Source organism: Oculina patagonica, chromosome 2 (genome assembly GCF_052425735.1).
Source record: "Oculina patagonica isolate OP01 chromosome 2, crgOcupat, whole genome shotgun sequence".
NCBI classification, from domain to species: domain Eukaryota; kingdom Metazoa; phylum Cnidaria; class Anthozoa; order Scleractinia; family Oculinidae; genus Oculina; species Oculina patagonica.
Window position 1 is genome coordinate 39,378,647 of NC_135759.1, and position 14,706 is coordinate 39,393,352.

The 14,706-nt window shown below is 39.7% G+C and overlaps 2 protein-coding genes across 2 annotated transcripts; both read left to right on the forward strand.

Annotated features, from left to right (window-relative positions):
- The first annotated feature begins 96 nt into the window (after positions 1 to 96).
- LOC144644667 (uncharacterized) lies at positions 97 to 3,500 on the forward strand. The gene is made up of 2 exons (XM_078504200.1): positions 97 to 625; positions 2,391 to 3,500. The coding sequence occupies exons 1-2, from the start codon at positions 216 to 218 to the stop codon at positions 2,959 to 2,961; spliced, it is 981 nt and encodes a 326-aa protein (XP_078360326.1). The 5' UTR covers positions 97 to 215; the 3' UTR covers positions 2,962 to 3,500.
- Positions 3,501 to 5,556: 2,056 nt separating this feature from the next.
- Positions 5,557 to 12,223, forward strand: LOC144644684 (uncharacterized). The gene is made up of 2 exons (XM_078504218.1): positions 5,557 to 5,677; positions 11,473 to 12,223. The coding sequence occupies exons 1-2, from the start codon at positions 5,623 to 5,625 to the stop codon at positions 11,817 to 11,819; spliced, it is 402 nt and encodes a 133-aa protein (XP_078360344.1). The 5' UTR covers positions 5,557 to 5,622; the 3' UTR covers positions 11,820 to 12,223.
- The last annotated feature ends 2,483 nt before the right edge of the window (positions 12,224 to 14,706 follow it).

The following is a 14,706-nucleotide window of genomic DNA, read 5'->3' on the forward strand; positions in this document are numbered from 1 at the left end:
TAAGAAAATGATAATGGCTTCTTGGCGTTACAGTTTAATGATATTTACTAATAAAAACATTGAAGCTCAATGACCTTCCGGGGAAAAGTTTACTATTGGCTAAGAGCTGGAAAATTAAACATGTATTATTTATAAGGTGATAAAGGTTCTACCGGTTGTCATTATTAGCGCAGCAGTTTTCACTGAAGTACATTTTCCCTTCACTCGAAAGCACAATGGCAGAGGCAGGTGATGTCCCCGCAGCTAAATCGGAAAATCCAGTCAATCGCGATCGTTTCCATAAATACGAGTCCATACGGATCGAGTGGACGAAATATTTCGAAAAAAATTATTTCCATCAAGCTCATACAGTCAAAGGTTTCTTCAAAACCTTTCATCGAACCCACAAAGGGTTTCAATTTGTCGTTGGGGAACTTTTCGATGGCACGACTCACCCTCTGGTTCGAGCTGAAGATTACCAAGCTATTAAACAGGAGCTCGAGCGAAGAACTGGAAAGACATTACCTGAAGTTAGTAATGTCTCAGACGTAAGGATTAAAGACGAAAGAAAGTCGTTCACAGATTTCGAATCTTACCGGGATTTTTCCATGTCCCTTAAGAATGAGAACGACGGAGTAAGACGAAGGTAAGTTGGGTCGAAATATACTTATCCCCGATAAATACAGGTTCGATAAAGTTCTTAGTGATTGTGATTTGTTGTGACATGATGTTTAATGAGTATATCACCATGAAGGGCTCGAATTAAAGGGTTGATTTACTTAGATCATGGGAAAAAACATCGTGTTTATTTATTTTCTTACGAGAGATGGTTTTCTGTCCTTGCATTTCGTTTTACATAACTTCTTTGCTCCTAGGTTTTTTAATTAGAGACAGATTCGTACGACTGATTTAACGATCTAATCATTTCTCTTGCTCGCCCGAACTGACTGTACAAAGCAAGAGTCTGCGGGAATGGAACATTCTTGGAGAAGGATTTTTATCGTTTTTAAACGGGGCTTATTTTTCGCTTTGCTGTATAGTTCATGAAATGTTTGAATGTTAGTAAAACAAGATAATTTGTTGTCTTTTTTATGAATTGTTTTTATTCTTCGCACCGGTGCGCTTTTCTTAGAAAACGATGCCAGCGGCTATGCTTTTCCTGGAAAGAGCAAACACTAATAACCTTAATTTATGCCACTGCGTCACGCAACTGCATGACGTTAACTTCATTAAAATTTTGTTTTTAAACACGTAGCAAGAACAATAAAGGGAATTAAGAAAGACAGCTAGTTAGTTCTTTAACGAAAACGAACTCTTATATTTGGCAATTATGTACGATCACTGTTTCGCATTTCTCAGAAACTCAGTGACGGAAGTAAATTTATGCTTTCCTAGAAACAATGTTATGAATAATGAGGCTCAATAATCATGGTTGAGAGTTCGCATAGAAGATTGGGAACGAGTAAGAGATTTCCTTTTACACATGCTAGACATGCTAGGCGACTGGGGCAAATTTAAAGGGCGCTTTCCATTCGACCAAAAATCCCGGTTTGAAATTCCGGGTATTCCGTGTGGCGAATAGAACAGTATTTTCCGGGTTGTTTGCACCAACAAAGCAAAATAAATGGAGGACTCGTTGCTTCTTTTACTTGCTTTGGAGTTGTTCGACGACTCTGAAGTTAAAACGAACGATATTTTAAGCGAGGATGATGACATTTTTTTCACTACAGCTAGCTGTTACCTGCGAAGGTTTTTTTTATTTATTTAGAGTCCACGACTACTTTGATATACGATACCAGCATATTTCCCTGACGAGTCCAAGAGTTACTTTCGAGAAACGAGAGAAACATGCGTGCTGTTTACTCGCCAGGCCATGCTCACAGGAAGGATACCACTTCGTAACGGATCTGGACGAGCAATCATTCATGCTCGAGTAAGAGCTGTAAGCTTTCGGTGACAAACAAACACGCCGAGCACTGTGTTGAGAAGCCATCTTGACTATGCGGACACGTTTGATTCCGGCCCCCAGAAGCTGGGCCCAAGCAGGAATAGTCGAATGGAACGGTACTTTCCGGTTGTTCCGATTTTCCAGAATTTTAGTACAACCTCGCGAGGTTGTACTAAAATTTCGGAATTTTATTCCGGGATATTTCTGTTCCATTCGCTTCTCAACCCGGAATCCCCGGAATTTTGGGTTGAATGGAAAGCGCCCAAAGTTTGCAAAGTGTCGGGATTTCTTGTCGGCATTTGGGGTATTCGAATTCGTAAGGCGTTTAAACATAGCTACTAACTATGGTTTACAATGTCATGCAGAATTCAACCTGATCCCTGTTTATCGTTAACAACACTGGAAAGCCCACACAAATACGTGATCTGTTGTTTTAATAATTATTCAGTAATTTTTTTTTTAGGAGAAGGGAGGAGGCAAGGCAGCATGTTAATCTACTCCGCAGCACTCTCAAAACAAAACCAAACGCTCGCATAGTGACGTTTGATGTTGAGACCTACGAACACGACAAAAGTCTAACCCTTGAAGTCGGCTACGTAATCACAAACTTAGACAAACCCGACGAGTATGACGCCTACCATTACATAATCGAGGAAAACCTCCACTACTCAAACAAAGATTATGTTCCTGACAACCGCGAGAGATTCAAATTTGGTACGTCACAGCGCATGTCCCTGAAAGAGTCCGCTGAGAAGTTCATGCAGCACATCGCTGACGCAGACTTCTTGGTGACCCATGCAGGACACAATGACGAAAAGTATCTTGCAGGGTGTGGGATCTCTTTGGAAGGCAAGCAGCAGTTCGACACTCAGACGTTGGCCTTGGCTTTGCTGACTGGCGGACCTGTTGTTTACAGCCTGAAACGATTGCTGAGTGACCTGGAGATTGATTTTGATGAGGAGGTTCTCCACAATGCCGCTAATGATGCAGTTTATACCATGAAGGTGTTTCTTGCCCTTAACAAGAAAATGTAGACGTTTTTTTCTGTATTACCATGCATCCACAAGAAGAGGATAGGCCCTTCTATAAACTTTTAAAACTTTTATTGTATACTAACAGGAGACCTATACCTTAATTTCGTGAAAAGTAAACTTTGCTTTTGTTATACCTGAGTGACCTGGAGATTGATTTTGATGAAGAAGTTCTCCACAATGCCGCTAATGATGCAGTTTATACCATGAAGGTGTTTCTCGCTCTTAGCAAGAAAATTTAGACTTTTTTGTATTACGATGCAACCACAAGAAGAAGATAGGCTTTAGAAGATAGACCCCTCTCTAACCTTTTTTGTGTAATAACGGGAGACCTATACCTTAATTTTCTTGAGTAATGAACTTTGCTTTTGTTATAACTCGAAACTTTGGAAGTCAGTGCAGCTTTGGTTACCAGTCCTTTTTTCAGTGATTTTTTACCACCACTGGAGATCGAATATTTATTCATGAAGACTAAGAGTAAGTGACTTGTTGGTTACGAACTTTAGGCATAACTTAAAAAAATAAAAGAACGCTTCATTGCTTTTAGATCTAAAGTTATTTACTTTTTGGATAACTAGCTAGACACTACGAACTACTAAGCCTGAATTTCAGCCGTCTTCCTCTGGTCGCTTAATTCAGGCTACGAACGACTGAGCGAAACTGCCATCAGATCATCAAAAAATGGGCGTAAAATTATTTAGTTTTACAGGGGGTTTCAAACTATTCACAAATGTGCTTAAATTTGAACTTGTTGGCCTTATTTACACCACTTTATAATACCGATTGCATTGTAAAGCTGGTAAAAACGATAATCTCAGTTGTGGAACAACTAACCATCGGATTTGCAACAAGCAGCATGTAAAAGGTATCCTTAAAAAGCTGCTCTTTATCGCCTCAATTATATTCTCTAATGGTTGTAGTTTGTTTGATAGTTACTTAGTTAGTGTTTGCACAGCTACTTAACTACACTACGAAAAGATTCGGACACCTCGTTTACGTGAAAACCAACTTGGAGAACGGTAAAGACGTTACTTTACCCCAGGAATCAGCTGCTTGACAGGAAAATCCTAGAAAAGTTCTGTGTTACTTCAACGTGATTAAAACTGCATTTTAGATCGAAGGAAAACATCGGATTCCCATACAAACACTGTAATTTCTGACGGCGTTGCCTACCCGTCAAAATCGCGTCCAAAACCGCGATGAGGTCCATGTTTTTGCTGAGAAAAGGTCGGCTAATATTGCAGTTGTGGCATCAGCATACTGCAGGAGTTAAGTTATTTCTTGTTTTCTATTAGCAATTCCTTTAACGTCTGGATTCTGTCGAATGGCAAAAGCCAATGTTTCCATAGCTACTACGGAAAGATATGGAGACAGTGGATCTCCTTAGCGGACACCTCGTTCAAGTGGAAATAAATTTGAAATCGTAGCGTTGTTCACAATACAGCTTTGTATATTTCTGTAGAAGACTTTGAACCAGCGAAGAAATCTGGGTCAAAGTTTTAACCTACAAGACATTTTATAAAAGAGAAATTCCCATTCTGTCCCAAAAATACACGAACAGTTTCTAGACCGAAGATTACCGAAGATTTTCCGATTGTTGTTCGAAGGCCATACGAACGTTTCCGATCGTTTTTTGGAACTTTTCGCAAGATAAACGAAGTTTCCCTAAAACTTCCAAGGAAGTTTCGAAAACGTTTGAACTCACTCACGAGACGGAATATCTTGACAAACCAATTTTACGCTGCGCTCGCGATATTTTCGGCACCAAAACGTAGGGGGCTGAGCCCCCCCCCAAATTTTCGTTTAGGTGAAAGGTGGGGGGGGGGGGCTAAAGACCCCCTGCCCCCTGCTCTGCCGCCTATGTACAGTGAAATCTATTAAACAAATAGACTGCACTGTCTCGCCTATACAAGCGATGTTTCACATAATGATATTCTGTCTGATTAGATCTTTTTAATACATATTCTGTCCGGTAAGACATTTTTTAGCCTGCATACAATTGCTTTGGCCATTCTGTGTTTATATCTGTGATAATTGGTTGTTTTTTGACAAAGCTAATACAACTACAGTCCGACCCCTATAAAGCGGCCAGTAATCAATGTCCTGAAACTATTGTAAGAAACAAGTATATATAAGACTGTAAATAAATGTAATATACGAAGTTTGGCTTTGTTTTCAACAAGCTCGGACGGACAAGAGTCTAAAGTAGAAAATGACGCCTGAAAAAATTATTCAAACACAAGTTTGTTGTTGTCTTCGTGTGATTCCATGATTGCTTTCCATGCTATTTTTGTATTGAAATAACGTGACAGGCCTTAAGCTTATTTCTGACGAATCCTTATTAAACGGTGCCATTTCCCCGAGAGCGGCAGCTTAATAAGGGTTCTACTGTATCACTAATTGACGCCCAGGATGTTTATATAGGAATGCTATCATTCCCAGTAATCAGTAGTTTTGTAATCAAAATTGTCAAGGAGACACACCATTATTTATAGGCAGTTATTTGCAGATCACGTGGTGGGCTCTCGGGCAATGAAAAGAAAAAAAATGCAGCGAATGATAATTGCCTATGATTGCATATATTTGGCGGAGCGTCTCTTACATTTGTACGCTTGAAGCTTAACCGCCCTGGGATCAAGCAACGAATTGTGAGGAGCCACAAACATGAGCCGCTTTTTGCTGACAGTGACTGTTATTCTTGTGCTAGTAGCTGCGCCTGGTAAGTGTTTTGTTTAAATGTTGTAATGCTGCAAATATGAAATATGAATCATGTATATTTCAGTACAGTAGAGCGCTCCTTTTCTAACATTCAGAAAATTCCTTATTAAGAACAGTTTAACTGGCCCCTGCATACCAAAAGCCCATACTGACACAGCGACACGCTTAAGCTTACAGACACCTGTTTATACACAAATATCCTATACCAGTCAGTCAGGCCTGAAAGGAGCTGGCAGTGTTTGAAGATAACGTTGCGAAGTGAAAAGTTAACGCATGCTGCATACTCGGCATATTGAAAAGTTGGCTCACATCGAAGAAGGCTTTTTCAATAAGAACTGCTTAGTTGCTTATCGCTCTGGAAAAGTGAGGTAAAAAGTGAATCATTAGTAAATAATAAAGATGGTAAATTTCAAGCTCGGTGATAAATAGTGAAGAAATTATTCAACATGACACGAGCGTGGGACAAAGAAAAAAATCTTAGTCCCCGACGGGAATCGAACCCATGACCTCCCAGAATACCGGTTGGGCGCTCTAACCAACTGAGCTACGAGAGACTCGTTGTGAGCTTAGGCCATTTACTAGGTTGATATGTGACACGCGTCCTGCATACTGCTTGGAACAGCAATGTCATTGCTGTTCCTAGCAGTATGCAGTATGCAGGACGCGTGTCACATATCAACCTAGTAAATGGCCTAAGCTCACAACGAGTCTCTCGTAGCTCAGTTGGTTAGAGCGCCCAACCGGTATTCTGGGAGGTCATGGGTTCGATTCCCGTCGGGGACTCAGATTTTTTCTTTGTCCCATGCTCGTGTCATGTTGAATAATTTCTTCACCAAGTGAATAATTATTAACTCGACTCTTCTGCATAGTATTGTAAACCATTTCGTCCTCTTTAAACTGTTTATTCACAATACCTTACATAGCAACCAAACGAGGCTTTTCAAAATTGTCACAAAGAGAAAGATCCCGTTTTATTAACTTTTCTGAACATGTTTTAACTCAGAAAAAAAGCAGTAAAGAGGCCACTTAGCAACCTCATAGGATTAATAGCTATTAATCAAAAGTGCTGTTATTTTTGTCGGGCTCATTAAAGGATGCTACAACACTTCTGAAATGCAAGAAGCGTTCATGACTTTAAGTTCAAATTATGTGCAAAACTGATAGAAAATGAGCGATCGATAAAAAATCCATTCATGAGGGGTAAGAAGCTATAAAAAACGGCATCCAAAAATATATTACAACTATAATCAGGCAGAAAATGGCACAAATTCTTATTACATTTATAGCTATTTCTGTTATGCGATGTTTGCCCTGAAAGAACATTTGCCTTCGGGGCAACCCTTGACTTTAAGTGATCGAGTCTGTAAGTTTAAATTCTCTCTTGAAACAACACACTCAACGAAAATTGCACCAAATTGGCAAAACATTGAAAAACAAACAACATTATGTGAAACTATTGCTGAAGAGCTTTCATTTCAATGGTCACACACTAGAACTCCGTCCAAAGCCATAGGATTTAGAAATAAAATTGCCTTGGGGTTTGACTCTCTGCGGCTCTCTGGCATGCACGAGATGTTAATTGCTCATCTTCATTTACGTCATTCAAGATTTCCGCGTTCCAAAAAAACAAAAAATCAACTCAGGCACAATACGGGTAGGTAAACAGTAAACAGACTAAACATGGTTAGTTGGAAAAGTCGCCAAAATTGTTTTTAATGAGGAATCTGGCTTTCTGGATTACCTTCTGGCAATCCGTAAACGTTGTAAAGCTACCAGTGCCATCACACACGAGAGTTTGGTCATCGGACTAAATAAAGTTAGATTTCACTCCAGTGGGTCGGAGAGTGCAGAAAGGGTAAAGTTGGATGACAACATCTCTTGTTGGTTGAAATGCTAGTGAAAATAGTGTTTTAACATTTTTTGTTGCAGTTCACTACGTTTTCAGCAAAAACGTCAAACTTTTACAACAACAGCCTTGCTCCACACGAGCTGAAAAAGACACAATAAAGAATAATTAATTTACTGAAAGTAGCAAAAGCTAATCGAGGCGAGCCAAGTAACTTGAGACAAATTCTGCAAAATAATCTATTATGAAGTACTAAGTACGTTGCCTCTACATTTCTTTCAACTAAGATATACACACAAAATCAGCAATTCAACTTTACAGCTTCTTGCTTCTATGTGCATTTTGTTTCATATTTTTTCATCCCTCTGTTTACTGCTAATAGATATTTCGGTGATATATTCAAATTGACGCTTGTTTCATTGAACCAGAAAATTTCCTAAACATATTCTAAGCTTGTTTAGTTCTTTAAGTTGTAACGCAGGAATTTCGGACTCCAACAACTAAAAATTCGTTCGAGAAGTGTGGTGCTACTGTTCTATGGTCAGTTTTGAGGTGATCTTTAAAAAAGGCCGAATGTTGATCGCGTCGAGTCAGTGTGAAACAAATACAAGTCATGCTGGGTTTGCACGTTTGGAAGACATTTTTGGCATTCTGAACATCGTTCAGTCGTATATCTTTTATCATTGATTTCTATTGTCTGTCTAACAAACTTCAAACAATTCAAGACAAAGAGGATTGCTTTCTATCTTTGTATAAAAACTTAGTGATTATGTCGTCAACAACAATAAATGATCATTTTTTTGTCTCAAAATAAAAAAAATGGTCTGTCGTTAGTCTAAAATCTAAATCGTTGGCTTTGATTAGGTTAAAGCAACGTATGCCCAGAATTTAAGTGAATTTCATCACAGTCACATCCATCGCGGTATACGGCAGTTGGTTTGCTGGAAAAAAACAAATTTCACCGATACACACGCAGGGTAAAAGAGGCTATCCAAATAAGACTTCGTTCATCCAAGAGAGGATGAGGGGACAGAGAGGAACTTAGAGGGCGTTGGCCGGGATATGTCAAAGACAGAAAAGTTATTTTTAGACATGCGGACGTCCACAAAAGCGTAGTTCCGGTTCTAGTAAAGTCAATAAATCGGGCCAGCGTGACATTTGTTTTATCGGCTAATCAACATTCAGCATGTCATTTTTAGTGGGCACTGATTTTACAGGCGTTTGGACTTCGGCAACGATATTAATGTCAATGATAGATTGTATCGGAAGCTTTCCAAAGTAAGCGTCTCCTGTAGATGCTAAATAAAAATCATGACAGGCCTACACCAATATTATTTTCTCTTGCCTACACGGACTCCTACTGTTTATTATTACTATTTGCGACCTGATGTTTTGACCCGCTGTGTCTTATACTGAAGTATCGCTCTGAGAAGCGTGTCTTTAAGCGTTTTGCTTTTTTAATGCGACAACATAGAATAGGTGGCTTTCGAAAAAGGCCTTCTCCTTCTGCACACTATAATTATTATTGGGAAGCGTTTTAGGTCAAATAGACGTTAGTGTAGACTGGAGGTCACACAAGTCTACATGCTTTCCTGCAGTTTGTAGACATTAACACCTCTCCCATTTGCTAAATGATTTTGCCCGTGCGGTTTGATTTGGCTGATATCATTTTGCAAGATATGTTTTAATCTCTCAAAATGTTCGCCCTGGAAGGACTTTGTCGGAAGCTTTCTTTGAAAGTGTTATTTTATTTTATTTTATTTTGTGACGCCGAACCCGGCTGTTTAATTAACTTTGCTTGAAGGTGTGATGTATCTTATCACAGATGACATACCGGTATCTGTGTTTTTACGGTTTCGTTTGATTCGTCAGAGAATGTCGAAAAAGATATACCGTATTTACTCGAATAAGCGCCGCGGCGCTTATTAAATTTTTCGCGTCTCAAGTGCGGCGCTTATTCGAGGGCGGCGCTTATTTGAGGGCGGCGCTTATTTAAAATTTGGACGCCATAAAGAATTTAATCTTTTACAGTAATTGAAAATAGCGTCTTTTGATTGTCAGTCTTCGTCTCTTGCTGAAGAAAGAAGTAGCGCTAGCTGTCTTGGCAATGTTCACGGCCATCACAACATTTACAGAGCTGCGTATTGCAAGAATGTTGGATAGAAGAACTAATGAGCGAGTGGTAAAACAATAACATTGAACTGCAAAACATCGCTTTTGATGAAAAAGAAATTTACAAGTTTGTTTTAGAGTTGCTTTGTAGTGCTGCTACTAGTTAAATGGAATTCCTCAAATAAGCGCCGCATCGGGACTGCGGCGCTTATTCGGGGGCGGCGCTTATTATCTTTTTTGTCCCAAATGCGGCGCTTATTCGAGGGCGGCGCTTATTCGAGTAAATACGGTATATTTGTTTCAAAGAGACGCTGTGCCGTATTCGATCGGGCGTTTTGTCGCTTGAACTCGACGTAACGGAGGTTTTTCATTCCCCTGTTCGCACGTATGGTCTGGCACCGCATGAATGAAATGTAAGATTATCTCTAGGCGTACTGGGGTCTGTTATCTGTTTTGCATGTTTATGCAGGTAAAATTTATATGGTTTTGACTTTATTCTTCGCGAGCCATTGGATTTGAAAAAATGGTAAAATCTATCTCTTATTCCTAATATTTCCTGCGAAAATATTATTTCACAACTCGCTCTCTTCAATGAAACGTTTCCGCTATTGTTAATGACATTTCTCACACCTTGATCATGAATGGCGTGTGCGGAAGCCAAGAAAAACAGACACTTTCGTTTTGCACGCGGCTAAATATAACTTTTCCGTCTTTGACATATCCCAAGGCCTAGACTAGGAGACTACCTCTTTGTCCCCTCATCCTCTCTTGGTTCATCCTAATAACATCAATAGAGACAGCGAAATTGAAATTCCTGAAGCACGAATACCTATACGATCAGAAGACACAACAGCCGGCCAACTACAAAGCGAACCTCTGAGGGAACATCATCTGTTAGTCGGAATAATGATGAGGATCGAAATGCACCAATAGCAGCGAACCAACGTGCCATAAACAGCGACGCGCAAACGATCGACCTCATCGCCTGATGAGAGACTAGCAGTATTGCAGTCAAAACGTCGCGATCAACATCTCAAAACGATTTAATCGTGAGACAAACGAATAAACGTTCATTCCTATTTTACACCACGATGAACAATATTCACACCTTTAATGACAATAAATTTCTTCATCACTAATTATAAGCTTCGCGATTGAGTTGCTGCTTCCAACTATCATCACTATCATCTGCGCGATCAAACGGAAAAAACTATCATCAACTATCATGTTGAATTTGAACACGTCCAAACTGAGTGATAGTTGGTGATAGTTGATGATAGTGCATAATAGTTTGTGTTCAAACGCGCGTGATAGTTGTGACTATCATCAACTATCATGACCGTTTGATCGGGCCTTAATTTTAGCTGCATATTTATCAGGATTGTAGTTGAATAACAGATATTAAGAAGGAACATGATGAGCAAACAGCATTTTCCACCAAATCAGCGTGCTTTAGGGACGGTCCATTATTTTCCTGGAGGGGGTATGAAAAATTTTCCTCTGCGAACTTTTTTTTAAATTTATGCACCTCTGCAAACAATGTTTTGCGAAATGCAAACTATTTTTATACATATTGTGTTTGCAAGCAATTTATTTTGTCTTTTTATGCCCTGCAAACAATCTTTTTTCAGTATTTTCTGTACCCCCCCTCCTCCAGAAAAATAATGGTCCGTCCCTTATACCTTGAAAATGCAGTCGGGCGTATTGCTTTAATGTTTGAACAAGGCTCCTCAATTTTCTACAGACAAATCTTTCAAGCAACAATATAAATATCGGGTTGAAGCAAATTATTCAAATTGAAAGTAAATGTGTTTTGTATGTTCTCTTTTTTTGATCAGCTTGCGCCTTGAAATGTTATGATTGCAGTGGCAGTGAAGCCACTTGCAGCAAGAGCAATCTGGAGGGCAGCAAGGACAAGTATTTGAAAACGTGCCCAACAGGGTTAGACCAGTGCTATAGGACCTGGCTCAAGACAGATAGCAAAACCACCGTGACGAACGGCTGTTCTAGTCAGTTTGTCTGTGGATTAACGAAAAACGCTTGTGATAAGCGTGACGACGATGATGGCGTAGGTTGCAGGTTTGACTGCTGTGACAAGGACGCTTGCAACGCGGGCTCACCTGTCTCCTTCGGCATCTTCCTGTTGACCGCGTGCTCTGTCCTAGGCCTGGCACTGCTGAAGTAAGCCGCCGACCACGCAGGCTTTTTTGCTTTTTGATGTACTCACTGCATTATTGTCATCTTCGAATAATAAAGACTACCAGTATTGATACCAGTAAAATGGAAGCCTTTAAATTATATTTACAAACAAAGGCTCGCTTCCATTATGTACCAGGTGTACAATCACTCTTTTCCTGATCAACTCACATCTTTGCTCGGAACACGTCATGATGATAAGAACTATAAACTGAGACGCCCCAGTGACTTTTCTTTTATACGTTATAACAGTCCACTTGGTAGAAATAGCGTCAGGCGATATCCGGGCCCATCTTATGGAGTACAATATTCCTTAAGACTTCAGGAACTTTTCATCCTTAGGTTGCCACATCAGACCTGCCACGCCAAAACATTATTTATGCACGTACTCACTGCACGAGAACTTTGCGTTTTTTAAAGCTGTACTAAAGTTAAATAATTCAAGTAAAATGAAGTTGTACAACTTCATTGTAGATTTTAGCTCACCTCGATTTGTACTTTTTTAATTTTCTTTAAAAACGTCGTTTTCAGTTAAACTTCAGCAGCGTGATGTTCCGTAGGGTTCAGGTTAAGCGAGATTTCCGTAAAAACGTAAGGCCTTTTCGGAGCCTAGTTACTAAGCCAGCTTAAACAGAGGGGGTCTAAAGAGACCGGGGTTTAATATCAGATTCTGTATCATGAAACAACTAGAATTATTGTCACTTCCCGTTGGTAAGATGTCAGACCAGGTTTGATTACACAGCTAAGAACCAGCCAGTCCCCGACACCAGTACAGTAAGGCACCTTTAAAATCGATTCAATTTCATTATAAATCAGTTTTCTTTAAACTTGCTTTTCTGCCCTACCCGATCCACCAACGCCACCCAGCTCAGTCTTAAAAGTTTCACTTAATTTGCCACTAAGAAGAGCCAATATCTTTATGTGCCATTTTGTAGAGAGCTGGGTGCTTAACAACTGCAACTCTCGCCTTTCTATTTGATTCAAATACGTTGATGATAAGAGGCTGCAGAACAGGCCGTTTATTTTGCGCTCGCTGTAAAACCCGCAAAATAAACCGCCTGTTCTGCAGCTTATGATGATACCTTCACCTTGTTTAACAGTATAAACGTAGCAATTCAGTTTCTTCATTATACCTCAATAACTGCCATGCAAATATCAAATTAACCGTTGAATTTCAAGCGAACAATACAAATCCCATTTCTGGATGTTCTCATCACACGCCACAGTCACACTTTATCAACATCTATTTACCGAAAGAAGACTTTCACCGACCTGTACACGAAATGGTACTCTTTCAAGCCCAGAAAATACAAGGTAAACCTCAACGCTGCCTTTTTGTTGTTTCCGCATTTGCTCGTCGCTTTCTCTTCTGCGCTCTTCTTTAAATGAACTGAGGAAGTTGCTGTCACAGAACGGTATAAAATGAGATAAAACGGATGAAATGAGTCTGAAATTGGCCTAGCTGCACATTCACAGCGTAATCAAAACTATAACAAAATTCTCGATCGGTGATTGGTTATCAGCAGCCCGATTTGAGCACTAATAGGACAGTGTACGCGTCATGCTTGTAATTGGACAGTGTAATAGGACAGTTTACGCGTCATGCCTGTGTAATTGGACAGTACGCGTCATTTTGCGCGCGCTGTTGTTGTGCATTTTGTTGAGTAAACTATAATGTTTTTCAGTTTTTATAAAAACGTTAAACCATTTGACTAAAGGTTAGTTTGTTTCTCAAATTTTGTCATAGTTTTGATTAATTGGTAACAGGACTTCGTGTCGTCCAATTCTGTCTGTAATCATACTCGTGATTAAACAAATCGGACTCCCGCTTCGCGGTCGTCCGATTTTGTTTATCACTCGTATGATTACAGACCGAATTGGACTCCACTCAGTCCTATTACCATTATAAATTACAAACTTATTGCTAACCCGAGGTGGCCTCCCCCATAAGCCTTGCGGTTTCTTTGAGGTCTCCTCGCTCTATCTATTTGAGTTATTTTAATTTGTATGTTTAATTCTGAAGTGGCAAATAAATGATGATAATGATGATGATGATGATGATGATGGTTATCCTACTGGTATATATTGTCAATTACAATATTAATTATGTTCTAAATAGGCAAAAAAACAGTAAAAGGGAACCACCCACCACTGTCCCCAAAAGGAAATACTTTTGATTCACCCTTTTTTAGAGTAACAAAGCAATATTATTAACAAGCAGCTGAAGGCGTGCATCAATAAATTTTATCAGCATTTTATGAATACATTGACCTTAGCTGAGCTATGAAGCCTTGATAGATCAAGATTGATGATGAAATGAATGAAGTCAACTTTTTAGCCTGAAAAAAAATTCAAGCTTAAGGCTACAACGGGATTTCAACCCATGACCTGCGCGATACTGCTGCTGCTTTAGGTCCATATCGGGACCTCTGCTTATATTTCAAACCTACGTTACCTTGGAGATCGAATAGACTTTTTGCTGCCTACTTGTTATCCTGCTGTGTACATGTAAAATGACCTGCAAGTCCCGCTGCAGAGTCAAATGTCTTTTGTTGTTTGAACATGCTGACGAGTCTTGAAGGTCAATTTGCATGAACACAGAAGAAAAACAAGCAGGCTGCGAAAGGTCTATAGGCAAAGTTTGAATGAAGATCAGTACAGTCATGCCCAGTTCTATTTCGAAGCAGACGACTTCAAAAACGTCTGCTTAGTTCATCTATGCCGTCTCAGAAGTGAGAGCCAGGATTACAGGAGGTGGTCGCTTACAACTCAAGACGCGGTTACAAAGGGACGTTCGACTGTAATAGAAGGTCCCAGTGGGATTAACCGTTAGCCGTAAAACGGCCAAAAATTTAGCCGTTAGGCGTAAAAGTTGG